The sequence below is a fragment of the Hylobates moloch genome, unplaced genomic scaffold, assembly GCF_009828535.3.
Source record: "Hylobates moloch isolate HMO894 unplaced genomic scaffold, HMol_V3 SCAFFOLD_4, whole genome shotgun sequence".
Taxonomy (NCBI): Eukaryota; Metazoa; Chordata; class Mammalia; order Primates; family Hylobatidae; genus Hylobates; species Hylobates moloch.
Window position 1 is genome coordinate 75,715,820 of NW_026652279.1, and position 20,476 is coordinate 75,736,295.

General features: G+C 35.1%; 1 protein-coding gene across 1 annotated transcript in view; it reads left to right on the forward strand.

Moving 5' to 3' along the window:
- The window catches only part of GBE1 (1,4-alpha-glucan branching enzyme 1), a 284,910-nt gene that overhangs the window by 113,408 nt on the left and 151,026 nt on the right, over positions 1 to 20,476 (forward strand). The window contains exons 6-7 of the mRNA XM_032150400.2: positions 591 to 681; positions 4,095 to 4,304. Coding sequence (XP_032006291.1) covers positions 591 to 681; positions 4,095 to 4,304 — 301 coding nt within the window. The remainder of the gene's footprint in view (positions 1 to 590; positions 682 to 4,094; positions 4,305 to 20,476) is intronic.

Sequence of the window (20,476 nt, forward strand, 5' to 3'; positions counted from 1 at the left end):
GCGAGGGAGGAAGAAATTTTCGTTCGGGGGGGGGGGGGGTTGCAGAGACAAAAAATAATCCCCCCCCACTCCAACCGGGGGGGACAAAATAAAAAAAAAAAAAAAAAAAAAAAAAAAAAAGCTACCTTGTGGAAAATATGGGTTTGGTGCTATTTCCTATATGGAAAAAAGGACTGAAATATATAGAGATACATAGAGTCAAAATAAAAAGTATATGTCATGCAATTGGTTATTTTTATTTAGCTTTCATAATATTCAATATGAATATTACAAGTGTAACCGATGTTTAGCATATGGAGATTGCCATCTTTAATATGCTAAAACCAAATTAAGTAAATTTGCATATTATTTATTGCTTGTTAAAATGAAGATATATCAAATAGCTAGTCAGAATACAGCTCTAAGACACTATCCAATGTTGTTGGAAGGTCAAACAAAAAAATGTTAAAGTAGTAGAACTTTTCAAGATGACCAAAGCTTCTAGATTTTTTGTAAATTTTAATGTATTTGGAGTAAGGATGCTTTTTTTCCCCATTGCTTTTTTTTTTAAACGTGGCTTTTAATTTATATTTGACCATTGCCTTATATAGGATACAACTGCATTCAGTTGATGGCAATCATGGAGCATGCTTACTATGCCAGCTTTGGTTACCAAATCACAAGCTTCTTTGCAGCTTCCAGGTAAAATCGGAGACTCATTGTGTTCATTTTTATTTTGAGCCAATAATTTAAAGAAATAAAATGAAATCGTTCATTTTTTATAACATTGTGTAACATTTTAGGGTTAACAGAGCTAATAGAAGCTGAACATTTTCTTTTACTAAGGTCATAGACTCTCTTCTCATCCAGCCTTAGAAATTGTCCTTGATTTTATGTTACTCCTCGTGGGATGATTTGTGATATAGAATGTCCAGTTACCTGCTGAAATTGTCACTTATTTGGAGCCCACGTTTTAGTCAGAAAATCTTTTCCTATGAAAGCCATTATTGTGAGAGAGGACATCGTTTTCTGGAAAGAGATTGACTCATCTAGGAAGGTCACCGAAGAGTCCCTTGGTACAACAATTACTACTCACAGAAGGGCTGCCCTTCCCTCCAGGCTGAAATGGATGGAATAATTCTCTCTGGACAGAAAAGACACCAAGGGATTCTATGCAATTAAAGAGGTGCTGATCTAAATGACCACAGACTGAAGAATTCCAACACTCTCAGTGTCATGGAGTTTATGACATATGGCATATGGACATTGCTCCTATCATCATTCATACAGATTATTATTTTTAACTGTAATAAAAGCTAAAATGAAAATGACAGGGAGCTATAATCAGAAGTCTGATCAGTTTAGAATAGATCAGAACAAATACTGCAAGTGAGATCTAAAACACGACTAAGAGTTAACTGGGGAAAGGGGTGAAGTGGGCGTAAATAGGTGACATTCCAGACATAGAAAAAAGATACTGGTTCATTTACCTGTTTCTCTTTATATTAGTTCTCCCTGAATAAGTTATCTATAATACTGTCTCCAAATCCTCCACTCTGGTTCTTTCCTGAGCCCACTCCAAGTATGCCGTCTGCCTCTTCACTGAAGTTGCTTTTGTCAAGGGTATTAGTGACCTTCACGTTGTTGAGGACAATGGGCAATTCTTAGCTTACTTCAGCTGTCAGTACTCCTTGGTACAGCTGGTTACTCTCACCTTCTTGAAACCTTTTTCTTTCCCTGGCTTCCAGAATATTTTAACCTCCTCTTGTTGCTTTTCCCACTTCACTTGTTGCTTATTGTTAATTTCCTTTGCTCTTTCCTCATCATCTTTATGACCACTAAATATTGGACATCTCAATACTCAGAACTTAGTTCCATTCTCTTCTTCATCTATATGAAGTATTCGGGAGGATCTCATCAAGTGTCATCCAGTTTTGTAGCTTAAATATATGCTATATGTTAACTCCCAAACTTAAGTCTCTCTGACCTATCTTTTGAACTTCAGAAAGTATATATTTGATGTTTGGGTATCTAATACATATATCAAACTACTTGTGTCCAAAATTAAATTTCTGATCTTAACTTCAAACTTCCTCCCCCTGCTATCTTCTCTAATTCAGTAAATGACATTTTCATGTTCTAGTTGTTCAAGCCAAAAATCTTGGCATTATACTTGACTTGTCCCTTTCTGTTCCTCCCTACACGCTAGCTATTAAAAAATCTAGCCATCTGTAACTTCAAAATATATCCCAAATCTGGCTGCTTCAACTGCCCCCACTGCCACCACCCATGTCCAACTTGTGATTATCTTTTACCTGGATTATTTCAATAGCTCTTTAACTGGTCACTCTGTTTTCTCATGCTGTCTTTCCCCTTCTCTTACCTTTGTTCTACCAATTATGGTCAATTTTTCTGCACGGTGGCCAGAATAATCATTTAAAAATTAAAGTCAGATCATGTCTCTCTGTTGCCCAGAACCCCTGATGAATCCCTGTCTCCTTCAGAATAAAAGCAAAAGGCCTCACACTGGTTCCCGAGGCCTTATTTGATGTGCTTCTTGGCTGACTCTTAGAGCTCACCTCTTTTCTTTCTTGACCATTCCAGTTAGAGTAGCCTGTTTGGTTTTCTTCAAATGCTCTTAGCTCATCCCTGCCCCAGTCCTCTGCACCTGCTGTTCCTTTCTGTCTGAATGCTCTTACCCTTAGATATTCTTATGCCTTGCTTCTTACTTTTTTTTCTTGCTCAAATGTTGCCTTTTCCATGAAACTTTAACTGATGACCCTATTTAAAATAGCAAACCTTCCCTTCCCACCAGTGGCTTTTCTTTGTTTTCTTTAGGACACTTAACTATTATCTGACATTCTATGTATTTTGCTTGTTTGTTGTCTCCCAATGGGAATGTAAATTCCATATGATCAGTGGTGTTTATTTTTTTCGCTGGCGTATCTCCAGAACATAGAAAATGTCATGGCGCATGGTAGATGACTTTAGTAAGTGGCAAACAAATAAAGGAATGAATGAAGGAATGAGTGAATGGCTGAATGAAAAAAACTTTAAGGCTGTTTATTATTGAACATGTTGTTCAATGAGTATAAAAATGGATAGGTGGCTGGAATAAAAAAAAGGGTGTGGGAGAGTGTCATAAGATAATTAGCATTATTGAATAGAGCCAGTAGATGGTGCGATAGGCCATGATCAGGACAATGGTGTTCACCCTGGGATCAATGGGAGCACAAGTATGATTTTAAGTAGGTAACTTGATCTTATTTGCAGTTTTAAAAGACAGCTCTTGCTGCTCAGTGGAGTTGGCTATCAGGAGACTTGCTGTATACTTAGCACTGTACCATATCATGAGGAGCCTGATAGTAACAGCCACTGCCCTCAAGGAGCATATAGTCTAGTGAGAAAGAGAGACAGTAAACACTTGAAGGCAAGGGTGACTATTTAAAGGGCAAAGTTGATGCTGTGGATGACTATAATGTCAAAATTTTACACAGGTTAAGAAAGGCCTTCTTCTGTGAGTAATTTTTGTTACCTATTTCGTTCAGATTAGGGGGCTACCTTTAACACAAACACACCTGCTTGTGAGCTACCCATCTTATTTACTTGGGTGGTGACAAACGTGGCACGCTGTCTTGGCCCACTGGTAACTGTGTGCATTCTATTTTTGGAATAAGTGCAGAAAGGATAACCTCAATCAAGGCACCATGGATATTCTAATAAATTCTTGAAGAGCCCCTCAATCTCAAATGTACACCCTGAAAGTAATGGGCAGTGGGCAAACATGAGAGCAGGAATGACTTGCTTCAGGTGGAAATCAGAAGCTCTGAAAATAGAGAAGCAGAGTTTTATTATTTACATCCTCAAAATGTGAATTTTGGTTGGGGTATAAATCTATATTTAATAACCCGATTTAAATGATTTTCTAACTTAATGGTTTTAAATTTGCTTAATATCAAATATTAAGCAAATTTGAGTTGTATCCAAGTATCATGTCACATGCTGTTTGGATATTTAAAGTATCTAGTACTGGGATGGTGAAACAATGGATGCACAATCAGCTATTTCCTCTAAATATGATGTAATCTTGTTTTTGCTGTGTTCTTTATTGTTAGCCGTTATGGAACACCTGAAGAGCTAAAAGAACTGGTAGACACAGCTCATTCCATGGGTATCATAGTCCTCTTAGATGTGGTACACAGCCATGCTTCAAAAAATTCAGCAGATGGATTGAATATGTTTGATGGGACAGATTCCTGTTATTTTCATTCCGGACCTAGAGGGACTCATGATCTTTGGGACAGCAGATTGTTTGCCTACTCCAGGTAGGTACATACAATATAGAAATGTTTTCTATTGTTGCTGTTTACGATTAATTTTTAAGAATTTTACTAAATTTATTGTGTGTGTTCTCTCTCAGTGGTACTTAATGTTCTTAATTGGATTTATTTTTGTTGTACAGGGGATTTTACCTTGTTTTGTATAGCACATGTATTTGTGGTATATTTCATTAAATTTCAATTTTACATATCTTATGCCATGTAAGATATATTGGTTATATAATCATTTAAAAATTTTACTGTGAATCATTTTTTTTAATATCTAAGAGGCCACTTTATCAAGTTGACTTAAACCATAGCCAGTCTCCTTTTACTAGAGAAATACATTGTTTTAGGTAGGCCATTTAAAAAAATCATACTTCATTGCTTCATATCTTAAAATTACATGGTTTTGATTACAGCTAAATTAATTTATAACTATAAAACAACAGTTACTAGTATATAATATGTTTCATGTATGGTGCCAAGTGTTTTAGATATATTAGCTACCTATTTTATCTTATGTAATCTGCACAGCAATTCTACTTACATGTGGTAAACACTATTGTCATAGCCATCTTACAGATAAATAAACTAAGGCTTAGTGTTGAAACCATTTGTTAAGATCAAACAGATCTCTGACCTCTTCTACCATCTAAGGAGAAGGATGTTTTACGTGATTAAATAGCATATGGCAAAAATTAAAAAGACAAATTAAAAAACCATGAACTTGTGTTTATTATTTATTGTAAGTGAAAAAATGAAAATGTCAAGCATATTAAAAGTAGCAAAGTATCAAATAATGTATAATACATATTTTTATAATATACATATTTGAAATATGTATAGGTATTATATACATACTATATATATTTTATATATGTATATGTATTTTTGAAAAAAATTGATGAATTTTCTTTCCAGTGTTGCATCATACATAAACATACATAGACCTGGAAAATAGACTGTATAGAAAAGTGTCTCAGCAAATAATTTTATAAAATGAAGAAGTCTCATTTTTCAACCTAAATTAGATGACTTATATATGAAGGAAACTCATACATTATTTCTGGATGTCATACATTATTTTATATTTCATAGCCATTCAGGAATCACTCATGCCAGATAAGACAGTGTAACAGGTGAGAAAGGAAACAAGATGGTAGCTGGGTTCATGGTCCAGCCTCACTCTGGTACAAACTGATTAATCATTCTTATTCTCAGGCTTTGTATTATAGAAGGAGGCAGAGTTTGGGGGCTTATATAATTTTGCTCATGAATATATTTTGTATTTATGTCACCTTTTGAACATTTATTTTTATGCCACAGATTTATAGCAAATAAAAAAGACTAAATCTGTATTAATTCTGTGATATATTAGGTTGGTGCAAAAGTAATTTTGGTTTTTGCCCTTTTATTGGCAAAAAACTGCAATTACATAACTCTACTAATTACATCGAGTACATATTATAGAAGTAGAATATGTACAAGAAATTCAATTAATTGAACTCTGGTTTATATTTGGATGAATGAGGGTTGACTATTTTGTAGAACTGTGCCTTATGAAAGAAATATATTTATTAAATAGTTAGATTTTTATGTTTTAAAACAATTCTTCTGTAGAATTATACCTTACAAAGAAATACATTAAGTGGATGGATTTTTATGTTATACAACATTTTTATTTTATTCATGTGTTTATCATAGTGCACCTTGTTGTACTAAAGTGCACTTAAACTTAGCCAATTTTCTAAACAAAAGAGATCATACATCATTGTTTCCAAAAACATTTCTATTACAGAAATTGAGACAAATTTAACATTGTTATTTAATACTTGGCTTCTTTTTTATTGAATTAACTATTAATCTTTCTCATGTGCATGCTTTTGGTAAATAAAGCATCGTATAGTTTTAGCTTAATTTATTTTTTATTGTGACCATTTTATTTGTTTTTTTTTCTGCTGTCATATAGGCTTAGTCCTCTGTAAATATAGTTTTATTAAATTGCATTTGTATTATTCTACATGTCATTCTATTTGACCAATATTTAAATTTTCCCATTTTATAGAACTAGTATTTTCTATATAGGTTTATACTATTAATGTATTAGGGTTCTCTAGCAGGAGAGAACTAATAGGATATATATATATATATATATAAATATTTATATATGAAGCTATATGTATTTATCAAGGGTAGTTTATTACGAGAACTGACTCATAGGATCACAAGGTGAATTCCCACAGTAGGCCATCTGCAAGCTGAAGAGCCAGGAAGCTAGTCCGAGTCCCCAAACCTCAAAAGTAGGGAAGCCGATAGTGCAGCCTTCAGTCTGTGGTGAAAGGCCCAAGAGTCCAAAAGCTGAAGAACTTGGAATTGATATTCGAGGACAGGAAGCGTCCAGTACAGGAGAAAGATGGAGGCTGGAAGACTAAGCTAGTCAAGTTTTTCCACGTTCCTCTGCCTGCTTTTATTCTGGCTGCGCTGGCAGCTGATTAGATGGTGCCCACCCAGATTGAGGGTGGGTCTGCCTTTCCTAGTCCACTGACTCAAATGTTAATCTCCTTTGGCCACACCCTTATAGACATATCCAGGAACAATACTTTGCATCCTTCAATCCGATCAAGTTGACAGTCAGTATAAACCATCACAATTAGTTATGACATTATTAAACAATATAGATAAAATCCTCCAAAGCCAGTGTATATAAATTCATTTAAAGAAATACTTCTTAGCATTCATGATCAAAGTCCTACTTTGCTCTTTTGGTTATTTATTGCTGCTTAGTAAGCCAAAAATTTAGTGACTTAATAGCAATATTTATTTTATTCCCAAACTCACAATTTGGATATACCTCAGTGTGGACTCCTTTTCTTCACCTTGTGTCAGCTGGGGTAGCTCATATAGGGAACAGAGCATCTACTTTCAGGATGGTTCACTCACATGACCTACAGTTGGTTCTGGCTGTCAGCTAGGAGCTCAGCCTTGGTCGTGAGATTGAGGACTCCAGCTCCCCTCCTCCTAGCCCACTCCACAGACAACGTGGGCTTTCTCACAAGAGTGATAGTCCCAAAAGACAGAATGTGCAAGCTGCCATTTTATATGGTCTGGGTTTAGAACATGGCAGAGTGCCATTTCTGCTGAAAACTACTGGTCAATCACAGTTTCAAGAAAACTTGAAAACTTGTTAGTTTATCTAATAAAACTTCTTAGATAAAGATAAGAGAATTTTTGCACATAGCCTTAAAATTCCTTAACGCCCCTCCCTTTGAAGGGGCGTTAAGTAATTTTAACCACACACAACGAATATAATATGCTACTTTACAAATTCAAAACAGATGTATTGAAATACCTGTTCATGTGGAAATATTATGTACCCAGCCATATTTCTGTTACGAGTATTATCAGAGTTATGTCTGAAATAGCCAATTTTTAAAAAATATACCTTTCATTGTAAAATAATGCCATTGTAATCAGAAAATTTAAAAAGGCACACAAAATTCAAAATAAAAAAACTATATTTAAAAAATGTGAACAACATACTTGTATTTAGCTATATGAGAATGCATTTAATGAATATTCCTTACATGCATAGAAATACATAACCCAATACTTCACTTTCACCCTCTTCATAAAATAGCTACTCTGCCTGTAATTTTGAATTTGTTCCTTATTCAGATGAAATGAGAAACTACAATTTATGTTTCACATTTTAAATATAAATTTTTCCACCCCTTACATTTGTTAGGCTGATTAATTTTATAACCCATTGACAAACAGACATAAATATGGCACATGGCTTGCTTAAGACTGAAGCCTCTTCTTTGAAAACTTTTGTCATAATTTTTGAAATTATTGTATTTACTGTTTGAAAAAATTGATGCTATAGAATTGCTTCTGTAGAGATATGTTGCTGATGCTCATTTTATCCTATCTATATGTCACAACCTGTCACCATTTAGAATCTGTGATTCAAGTGCCATCATCAAAGTTATCAGAATTAAATCTCTTACTCTGAGTAATACCAGAGATCCTGACTGTGCTATTTCATTACCTGCTATGAATAAATTTCCAGTCAGGAACTGCCCATGTTTTAATTTTCTGTCTACTCAGCTGAACTGCCTTCTAGCTTTGCTAAATTAGTAATGACAGTTCATCACAGAGATTGGGTTGTCCTTTATTTGGTAAAGAGAACTTTCTGACAAGTATGTCACCCATAAGTTTCAGGAGTTTCTAGAATTAGTAATAATGAATATAATGTAGTGGTCCCAGTTTTAAATTCTGTTTGCGTATTCCTCTGGCACTATATAAATGCACTTTTAAGACAATGAAAACTTGTTAGATTTAAATAACTATTATGCCATAATCATTACTAAATCTTCAAATGAATATCTTTTTGTTTGTTAAAATTTTCTTTCAAAGATAAAATACTGACTTCTAAAGGAGATAGCAGAGTAGATCTAATGCTCATGTTTTTCCTCCTTAAACTTCTGTTTGGATACAAAATTAATATAGTTATATTTCATCAGCTTGAGTTCATAATATGGTAAACATTAGGCTAAAAGATACTCTCTTTTCCTGAGCAACTAGAGTTGTTTTCAGAAACAAAAGTGAGTCCAATTGGCCTTTTTAGGGTCATAAGTATGTGGAATAAAGTACTCTTAGTATAGACACTATATATAATATTTGGGGCTTCTTAACCATGGTGGGCGTTTTTTACAAGTTAGTGTGTGGAAGGAAATTCAAGGGATTCTCCCTGCTCAGAGTGGATTTTTGTATCTGAGGTAATTATTCTATGATATCTTACCATATGGCTTTTCTATGGTTAATTAGAATTGATTTTTAATGGTAAGCCAGTCTTGCATTCCTGAGGTAAGCCCTCATGACCATAGATGCAAGTATTCTAAACAAAATTTTAGCATAATTATATATGATATTACATCATGACTGAATCAGTTCTCAATGATAAATACTAATTTGAGGATTATTATGTATCAGTATATTAGCTAACGAGTATATGACACCATCATGATTAGCAAGATTATTTAAAAACTAAGCAACCATGACATGAATGGAAAACTCTAAAATTATTTTTAAGAGGATTTTTAAGTCATACACTACTTTTTGATTTTGTCATTGAATTACAAAAAGAACAATTCACCCAATGACAAAAACGAAAACAAAAAAATATAGAAAAAATAGCATACAAAGGATAAGTGTGTACACCCACATTTGAAAACAATTTGGTATTATTTGGTAAAGTTAGAGATACACATATACTATGATGCATTATTCAATATATATGCTTGGAGCATATGTTTGTCAGAAATTTTGGAAAGATAGACTTAAAAAAAATCACTCCTTTCAGAGTACAGTAGGTGCCCCCATTTATCTGTGGTTTTGCTTTCTGTGATTTCAGTTACTCATAGTACTTTAGCCTGAAAATATTAAATGGAAAATTCCAGAAATAAGCAGTTCATAAATTTTTTATTAGTTTTCAATAGTAGCCTAATGCTACGTCACAGTGAGGTCATTCACCTCACTACATTTTATCATGTAGGCATTTTATCATCTTCATAGCATCACAAGAAGAAGAGTGAGTACAGTATAATATTTTGAGAGAAAGAAAGATTACATTCACATAAATTGTATTACGGTATATTATAATTGTTCTATTTTATTAGTTATTGTTAATCTCTTATTGTGCCTAATTTATACATAAAACTTTATCATAGGTATATATGTAAAAAGACACAGTATATATAGGGTTTGGTATTATCCATGGTTTCACGCATCCACTGGCAGTCTTGGACTGTACCTCCTAAAAATAAGGGAGAGCTAATATATTTGTTTTTAATTTCACTGGATTGATTTCAAAGCACTGAATTTTTTTATAATTGAAGTAATACAGCATCATTTTAGACATGTAAATACCTGCCTTATATGCTTTACAGAAACAAATAATGGCTGGACATGGTGGCTCACACCTGTAATCCCGGCATTTTGGGAGGCCAAGGAGGGCTGATCACCTGAGATTGGGAGTTCAAAACCAGCCTGACCAATATGGAGAAACCCTGTCTCTACTAAAAATACAAAATTAGCTGGGTGTGGTGGTGCGTGCCTGTAATCCCACCTACTTGGGAGGCTGAGGCAGGAGAATTGCTTGAACCTGGGAGGCGGAGGTTGCAGTGAGCCGAGATTGCGCCATTGCACTCCAGCCTGGGCAACAAGAGCAAAATTCCATTTCAAAAAAAAAAAAAAAAAAAAAAGCCAAAAAACAAATGATGGATGATTAAAAGACATTTCGGACAGTTTAGCAAGTAGCTGACTATTCCAAAGGGAGTCAGACAGTAAAAAACAAGCAGTAACTAACTCATAGCCTATTCTTCATTAAGAATATTATAATCTCACAGTATGATTGTTAATAACTTTTTAGAGTATTGAGTGTCCCATTAAAAGTCTTCCTATTTTCTTAGTATTTTTTCTTTCCCTTTCAGCATTTGTTCCTTGTTAAAACCAGAATCTTATTTCAGCTTGATGAAGGAGAACAGTTAAATCTACTACTCTTTCAAATAAAGTAGAGTTAGCTTCAAAATTCACACAGACTAATTCTCTTCTGTAAAAGAGATTAAGAAAGTTGCTATATCAATCTAATCTGTCTGGATTTGAGTTTGAATGGTAGAAATATAACTTCTCCCACAGGGTTTATGAGATTACTCAGTCTAGCAGAAAAGTTTCTGTTGATGCAGAGTGCAGCACAGGAGTAGGGATTTACCGTCTTTGTATAAACTTTGTTCCTGGTATTATCTGCCTCGTTTATTCCCCACAAGCCTAAAATTTAGGAGCACAGGGATATTTTGAAAGTATCTGGAGTATTTACGTCTTACTCACCTATAACATTCACCTTCTCAAATGTAAACTCATGCTGAAGTAGGACAGTTCTACTGGGTAATTTACCTTAAGTTTAAAAATGCTGCTCATTGCCCTCAAACATCTCTCTATTTTCTTCTCTTTCGCTTGAAACAATGGTTGGTGCATGCTTGTGAAAATGGTCCAAGGTCCCTATTCAAGTGATTATCCATTTAAGTCTAGGAATTATGTGGTATCTATAATAATAAAGGTCTTGTTTATGACCTTTTTAAATAAGCAGGTTAAAAGTGGGAAAAATCAATTTTTCTGTTTTTATCTGGTTGTAGCAAAACAGCTTGTTTAAGCATGTCTATTTTCTACAGAATAGACTAGCTGTTTTGAAGTTATGAAGAGATATTTCATGGTTTTCTAGCTGAATGATTTCCTTACTGTTATGCCGCAGATAAATAACTCATGTTACATTGAGCCACTGACTTTCAGAAAATATAGGTATTTCTTATAATTTTGAAAGCATCCATATATAAGTAATATAAAATTATTCATTTTTGAGGACCTTATTCCCATTAACTTAGATTAGTGATCAGGCAGATTTTTATCTAACTTTTGCATTTCCCATCCACATTTTATAATGTTGAGGCATCACTATTGAGTTGTAACTTGGATCTTTGGTCTTCCTTCTGTTTCTTTCATCATATGTAAGAGAAGCTGATAGCCACAGGATTTGGTTCGTTGTCTACTTCTAGGTTTAACTGTCTCCCCAAGATTAGACTTTTACCTGTATAGCCTTTCAAATTCTGTCTGTTGAAAGCATCAGTAAAACTTGGGGGCAGTTACAGTTACATTTTCTCATAGAGCTTTAGGAAACAAAACAGCATGATAGCCAACTTGTCTGAGACTGGAGCTCTGTTCTCAACACTGTGTTAAGAACAGTGAAGGAGGCCGATGAGCTGTCCAGGTGCGTTCCCCTTGCCTTGGTGAGATTATGATACTCATGATGGTTACTGTCATACCTTCATTCGTGCAATTTTGAAGCATTAGGTGCTTTACATGCTTCCCAGACCACTTGATATAAAATAATTCATCCAGTCCCTCCCATGCTTCCCTGCCAATGTTCCTTCACTAACTCTTCTCCATTGTCTTTCCCACCATGTGACATTTGGAATAGTTGTTTATTTTTTAATTTTAGTGATGTATTTGTTGTTTCCATATTAGATGTGAAAGGAAAGTTAATAATTTATTGTTTCTCATGGGATATATTTTATGTAAAGTAAAATACCTCTCTTTTTTCCCCCTGTCTCTTGATCTCTCCTTCTCTCTCTTTTTCTCTCTCTCTCAGTCTCTGTCATAAACTTTTCACCATCATGCTTGCCATGGAGGCAACACTGCAAAGTGATGTGATAGATTCCTGTTCTTTAGTACTGAAAACAGTGAAGAAAGCCACACAAGATGTTTCCCCCCAAAATACTGATTACAGCACTAATAATAGCAATAATCATGTATACGATATAGAATTAAGATTGATTGATGATTTAATACACAATATAAAGTGGGTGGTTTTAGAATTGGATGATCTTTACCTCTCTGCTCTTGAACCAAGCTGCTTACATTTGAGTTTAAGTTTCATGTATAAAGAACTCATAATGATATTATTTATGTGCCATAGGGCAATGGTTCAGACTGCATAAAATAATACAATTGAAAATGTGCAACAAACTAGAATATAGAATATCATGGAAAGTTTGGAGTTATACTTTCAGATTTTTACTAACGGATAAAAGCAGGACTCGCAAATGAGGCAGGTAACTGAGAGAAGCAGGCCAGCTGGTTCTTACTGGCAACCTGGCAAACGGATCTCCTCTGAGGTGGCTGCCATTCACAAACCATTTTGAATACAATTGTCAGTTGCGTTCGTGTTGAGAATGTGGACCCATGGAGTCACATCTTCTAGTTATTTAAGTCAGGAGCCCACATTTTATATGAAACCTCCCCATGTTAAAATGTCATACAATTAGTTTAAAATTTTCATTCACTGTGCATACCAAAGCAACATACATGCAGGATGGATAAAAACCAGTCACCAAGGCTATCTCTGGGTTCCAAAGTGTGCCTTAGGGGACACGCAACAAATCAGATTCTACTAAACTACCAAATAAATTAAGCCATAAGTCAAACCTAATAAGGACAACTGTACCTTCATAGCTTAAATAGAGTATTTAATACTCAATTTATTTTGTATTAGCAATGATAATTTTATAAACCTCAACTATTAGTATATTATCACTTAGCAGAATTGTGTAATATCTCCTTGATTTTAAGTAGTAGAGGAATAAACAAAATAAGTGTCTTTTAATATCAGGCTCAGTAAAGCAGAATACAAATTTATTAAAGAAATCTGCATAGTTAAAATTTGGTAACCTTGTTTCTTTTAATGCTTTGCATCTAAGTTGCTGTTAATTTGTTTTTAAAATATAAATATAGATACTGACCTTGCAGGCAGTATAGAGAATCGGTATAGGCCTGGGCTCAAATACTAGTTCACCACTTACTAGCACGTAATCACAGCCAGATAAATCTTTCTAAGTTTAACTTTAATTTCCCCCTCTGTAAAATGCTAATAATATTATAGTTTCTCTGCCTTGTATAATTGTGAAGGGCTCGTTACACACTTCCCCCAATGTCTCAATTATAGTTGTGATAAATTGTCATTGTCACTGTCATCACAATATCATTGTCATGATTATCTGTGGTCAGACTTACTAGCCAGCCTCGTTCTCTGAAACATAACTACAAGCATTGAAACAAGTAATAATATTTTTTTCATGAGCCAAAACATGTACCATAATGTTTATGGATATTTGTTCATTGTTGTATCACACTATTTTTAAAAGGATGTCAAGCTATTTTTTGGTAGAAGGACGAAATTAAGAACAATTGCAGAACTGACCAATTGTGATCTACATCTAACAGTATTGAGAAGTCACAGCTAAAAACAATGGAAGAAAGAGAAAATGCATCAAGGTCAGAAACCAAAACTGAAGGCACAGCATTGTGAGGCCACTTACGTGTAGCAGCAAACAGCTCCGCGTAGTGTAATTGCCCCTCTGGGCATCGTTAGACTGCAGTATAGTATAATAATTGATGATAATGAGTCCGAGTCATTAAAAAATAAACTTCAAGTCATGTTCAAAATTTATTTTTAAGATGACAGGAAAAAGTAAAATATATAATCCTTTGGATATGTACCTAGTAATGGAATTGCTGGGTCAAATGGTATTTCTAGTTCTAGATCCTTGAGGAATTGCCACACTGTCTTCCACAATGGTTGAACTAGTTTACACTCCCACCAACAGTGTAAAGCATTCCTATTTCTCCACATCCTCCCAGCATCTGTTGTTTCCTGGCTTTTTAATGATTACCTTTCTGACTGGCATGAGATGGTATCTCATGGTGGGTTTGATTTGCATTTCTCTAATGACCAGTGGTGATGAGCTTTTTTTTTTTCATCTTTCTTGGCCGCATAAATGTCTTCTTTTGAAAAGTGTCTGTTCATATCCTTCACCCACTTTTTGATGGGGTTGTTTGTTTTTTATCATAAATTTGTTTAAGTTCCTTGTAGATTCTCGATATTAGCTGTTTGTCAGATAGGTAGATCATTCTACTGTAAAGACACATGCCCATGTATGTTTATTGCAGCACTATTCACAATAGCAAAGACTTGGAACCAACCCAAATGCCCATCAATATTAGACTGGATAAAGAAAATGTGGCACATGTACACCATGGAATACTATGCAGCCATAAAAAAGAATGAGTTCATGTCCTTTGCAGGGACATGGATAAAGCTGGAAACCGTCGTTCTCAGCAAACTAACACAGGAACAGAAAACCAAACACTGCATGTTCTCACTTATAAGTGGGAGTCAAACAATGAGAACATATGAGGATAGAGAGGGGAGCATCACACACCAGGGCCTGTTGAGGGGTGGGAGACAAGGGGAGGGATAGCATTTGGAGAAATACCTAATGTAGATGACAGGTTGATGGGTACATAAAACCACCATGGCACATGTATATCTATGTAACAAACCTGCACATTCTGCACATGTATCCCAGAACTTAAAGTATGATTAAAAAAAAAGTAAAATATAATTTCAAAGTGTTTCCATTAAAAATTTTTGTTATTTTTTTTTATTTTTTTTGACACGGAGTCTTGCTCTGTTGACAGGCTGTAGTGCAGTGGTGCAATCTCGGCTTACTGCAATCTCCGCCTCCCAGGTTCAAGCAGTTTTCCTGCCTCAGCCTTCCGAGTACCTGGGACTACAGGTGCACACCACCACACCCAGCTAATCCAGGATGGTTTCGATCTCCTGACCTTGTGATCCGCCCACTTCAGCATCCCAAAGTGCTGGGATTACAGGTGTGAGCCACCACGCCTGGTCATTGTTAAATTTTCAAATGTTCTTTTAGGGATTAAGTTAAAGTTACCTGTCACTGTGTTTTAATGAGGGATTACTGTGTAGATTTTATGTGGACTACTTTGTTTCCCTCCAATGTCGAATAAATGAAGCATTCCTCCACTTATGTTTTAAATGTTCAGGTGCCAAAGGCATATTACTAATCGGTTATTGAATTGACTACCTTGCTTATTTTGCGTTTTATATCAGGGAATATCTTTTTTTTTTTTTTTCCTTTTTAAAGACAGAGTTTCCCTCTGTTGCCCAGGCTGGAGTGCAGTGGCACAATCATGGCTCATGACAACCTTGACCTCCCATACCCAAGCAGTCCTCCCTCCTAAGCCTACTGAGGAGCTAGGACCAACAGCAAATGCCACCATGCCTGGCTAATTATTTTTATTTTTTGTAGAGATGGGCCCTTCTTATGTTGCCCAGGCTGGTCTCTACCTCCATAGCTCAAGTGATCCTCCCACTTCAGCCTCTGAAAGTGCTAGGATTATAGGCATGAGCCACCATGCACAGCCTAGGGAATGTCTTATGTATTTTTTAGGATCCTGTTTTATGATACTCTTTCCTGAGAGGAAAATGGGATTTTATTCTCAGAACATTTACTTTAAATCAGAATTTTTCATCTTTTTCAATCATGGAGTTAGGTGACAAATTTTTTCATGTAATGCCTAAGCTATTTTCTATAACTGACTAGTTTAACTCTATTGATTACATGTTTAAAGTATTATTTCAACATGTAACAATGGTAAACCAATGTAAAAATCAGTTGAGAAACAAGACATTTTACATATTTTAGAGGTATTGCATTTTTGAAATTTGGTGTATATTTTGCACTTAGAGCACATCTCAATTTGGATGTTAATTTTTCATCAGAAATAGTTGATATGTATTTAATATTCATAACTTTACAGCAAAAAGTCGATTCACCTACCTGAGTTGTTTCAAACATACTTAAGTTTTGCAGTAATGGAACTGAGTGCCAGTTTTTAAATCTACATCAATATAAAATACAATTAAACATCCAGTTTGTGGCCTCCCTAGCCAGGTTTCCAGGGCTCAGTAGCCCCATGTGGATTGCATTGAGTGACACGGGTATAGCAAGTAGTCTGAAGGCTCTTGCTGTTACAGCTTTGTAATCATTACATTGGGTAAATCTACATCCATTTATTGAGTTAGGTGGTTATAATAACATTTTATTTTTCAATAAACCCTTTTAGTAGCAATAAACTAAAAAAGTATATGTTTTATGAAAGTACTAAATGTCTCTTTCTCAAGAAATTAAACATATAACTTAACCAAAATAGTCACTAATTATTAATCTGTTGCCAAGAATTGTTTTATACAACTACCAGTAAAATCACCAATTTGTCAGCCAGTAAACACATATAAGTAATTATTTTGGCTTGTTTTTACCTCTCAAATATGACTCAGGGATAAGTGAATTAGAATGAATGATTTAGTTGTGTAAAATTTAGTTATCCTGGGATTAAGATGAAATAAATAATTTAGTAACATACTCTGTTGGAATATATATATATATACACGCAATTGTTCTTTCTCCTTTATATTTTAAAAGGTAGGCTATTTGCTTAAATGATGGGTAGAATATATAAATATATGGTAAAATAGACTGTTCAGTTGAGTTTTGTCATGAATTTTCAAAGAAGTTTCATTAATTAAATTTTGTAAATATGACATGATCATTTACATAGAGAAAACAGTGTTAGCAGTAATGAAGAAACTCATCACTGGCTCTTTGGCATTTTGCCTAACTCTGATCAGAATTTTTGATTTCTATCATTTGCCATCCTTCCACAATGATCACCTGAATAAATCAGTTTTCAGATTTCCCAGAGCTCTTGCCCTCACTGTTAGAGTCCACAAGATTCCATCTAGGGTCTTCATGGTCTTATCTGTATGCTTTTCCTGAGTTCTCCTTCATGGCCATCATATTCATTCTTTCAAGAATTCAGTATCTTTTTTGTTGTAGAGAGTAGAGACTATACTGCACCTGGTCACCTTGAAGAAGAGAAAGACATGGTCCCTATTTCAGGAAATTAAAAGTCTAAAGAGGATGATACACAATATGTATGCTAATGCAAGCCAGGGTGACATATTGATAGTTGAAGACACATGTAAGAGGGCCGCCTGAGTCTGAAAGGGAGTGGAACTGTCATGAAAGCCTCTAGAACAAATGGCCCCTCCCTGTCTCCAATTTGGAGTGAGCAAGTCATGTAAACTCTGTGTGTCTCAGATTCTTCTTTAAAACACTAATTTAAAGGGTGCCTATCTCATGGAGCTATTATAAGATTTAAAATATTAAAAATATGTGGCCAAGCAGTGTGGCTCACTCCTGTAATCCTAGCCCGTAGCCCCAGTGCTTTGGAGGCTTAGGTGGGAGGATCGCTTGAGGCTGAGAGTTTGAAGTTACAGTGAGATATGATTGCAGCACTGCCCACCTCATTCCAGCCTGGGCGACAAAGTGGAAATAACAAGAACAACAACAACAACAACAACAACTATATATGTTATATATATATGTAATATAATATATAATTTTCTTATAACAGTTCTTGGCTTATTATAAGAATTAGTATTGTTTCGTATAACTGCCATGGTTTATTCTAAAATTAGACTTCTCAGTTGAGCTCGAATTGATGTATCACATAAACAACACACATTCATTTAACTGTTACCGGTCCTCCCCTCTTTATTTTACTTCCATGTGATTTTTCAAATCCAGATTCTCTTTCTTACTCCCCACCCTGTGTTAAAAATGCTGTTATTATTCACCTCCATTCTTTGTTCTCTTCCATGTATGTGTTTTATTTTACCGGTTATTGGATTGCAGTATTATCATATTTAGTTTGCTTTTCTCCTTTATACGAAGCCAATAATATAGATTTCAGCAGGGCAAAGACCATGTTTGTCTTGTTTCCCACTTTATTCCTCAGGACTGGAACGGTGCTTGACACATTTAAACACAGATTTGTTGAATGAATAAATAAATGAATACATTTATGCTAGTTCTCCCAAATTAGAATATAGATCTTATAATCCTCTTCCTTAAGCAAGTACCTCAGAACCTGCTAGAGAACAGACTGTCAAAGTTTGTCCAGATGAGTAGAAATGAAGCCCATTATCTCTATGAAGTAATACTTTTTTCAATAGTTTAGGTCGTTTTATACCCAGATATAGAAAATATTGTTTCACTTCATTCACGAAATAACAATGGCATCCAGGTTTATTATAGCTTTTTGTTCCGTATAATTTCTTTGGGAAAGCGGGAAATAATCCACCAAGGAGGAAAGTTCAGCAGGAAATTAGGAAGTGTGGTACATGAAAGGTGTTCAGTGCTCAAATACACTTGGAAAACCCCAAATTAAATCAAATTCAGCACATTTCTTTAGAATCAAAATTCTTGGAATCTAATTAGCTACTATACATTTTGAATCTCCAAGTAAGTGCTATACAATAATATTTCATTTTTCAAATGTATTAGACCTTGAAACACTTCGAATGCACATAGAAGAGATTTTTTTTTTTTTTTTTTAAATGAGTCTGAACTTGGCTTATGGAGTTTTTGAAGGATCTGGCTCTAGTCTCATCTTGACATCCTTTTTCTCTTGCTTACTAAGCTCTAGCCACTCCAGTGCTTTTCCTGCACTGGGGCTGTTGTGCATGCTTTTTTCTTTGCCTGGAGTAGTTCGCTGGTATCCATCTCCTGTTTATTTTCTGCTCCTCAGTGTAAAAGCCCCTTCTCCTTATCTTCGCCAGTCTAAAATCAGTTCATCGGGAATGCTTGCTCAAGGCTCCCTCTTTTTATCCTGTACTTATTTATAATCTGTAGTTAACAGTTGTGATTGCATTTGTGTTTTATATTCTGAAATACTTACAACTTACCTATTTTTCTTTTGATTTTACCTTTAGGAGCTATTCCATTGCATAAGTGTACATATGTAAATTCTGTGCTATAAACATTATTAATGGTCATTTTACTTTTGTTTTGTAAAGAATATCCTGTTTGAACCTTATGTCCTTGAAAGAAAATGATTTTTACTACTACCTTAACCAATACAGATATAGTGATAATAGCTTGAGCTAGTGAGTGGCTGAAATTAGAATAGATGTGCTTTGGCATTCAGGCTCTGCTATTTCTGAGCATGAGCTGCTCCGTACTGAGCAGGGCCGGCATTGTTAAGTTGTTTACTTTATTGAAATCTTACCGCCCCTAAACTAGCATCAACATGTTGTACTATTTATTTACAACATACAAGTTACGGAAATGAAGTCTCTTTATGGTTATTTCCTCTAGCAGAAGATAATAGCACAACCTGCTTCAGTATTTACGCTTTTTAAAATAAAACACAATTTCACCCTTTCCTCATCAGCCCATCAGAAGTTTCTCTGGCTGGCTTTCTTCCTCTCCTTCTCTTTCTTTCTCATTACCTTTCCTTTTCTCCCCATACTCCAGTAGATATCAGCTGTACATTTGGTGATTGAGCTTTGTGATATTTGAAAGAAGATAGCCAAAAACTGGAAATAAAAGTCAAGGGCCAGGCATGGTGACTGTCCTGTAATCTCAGCACTTTGGGAGGCTGAGGTGGCAGAATCACTTAAACACTGGAGTTTAAGACCACCCTAGGTAACATAGTGAAACCCTTTCTCTACAACAAAATTAAAATGAAATTACCTGGGCGTAGTGGTGCATACCTGTAGTCTTTGATACTTGGGAGGCGAGGTGGGAGGATTGCTTGAGCCCAAGACTCTGAGGCTGCAGTGAGCTATGATCATGCCACTGCACTCCAGCCTGGGCAACAGAGTGAGACACAGTCTAAAAAAAGAG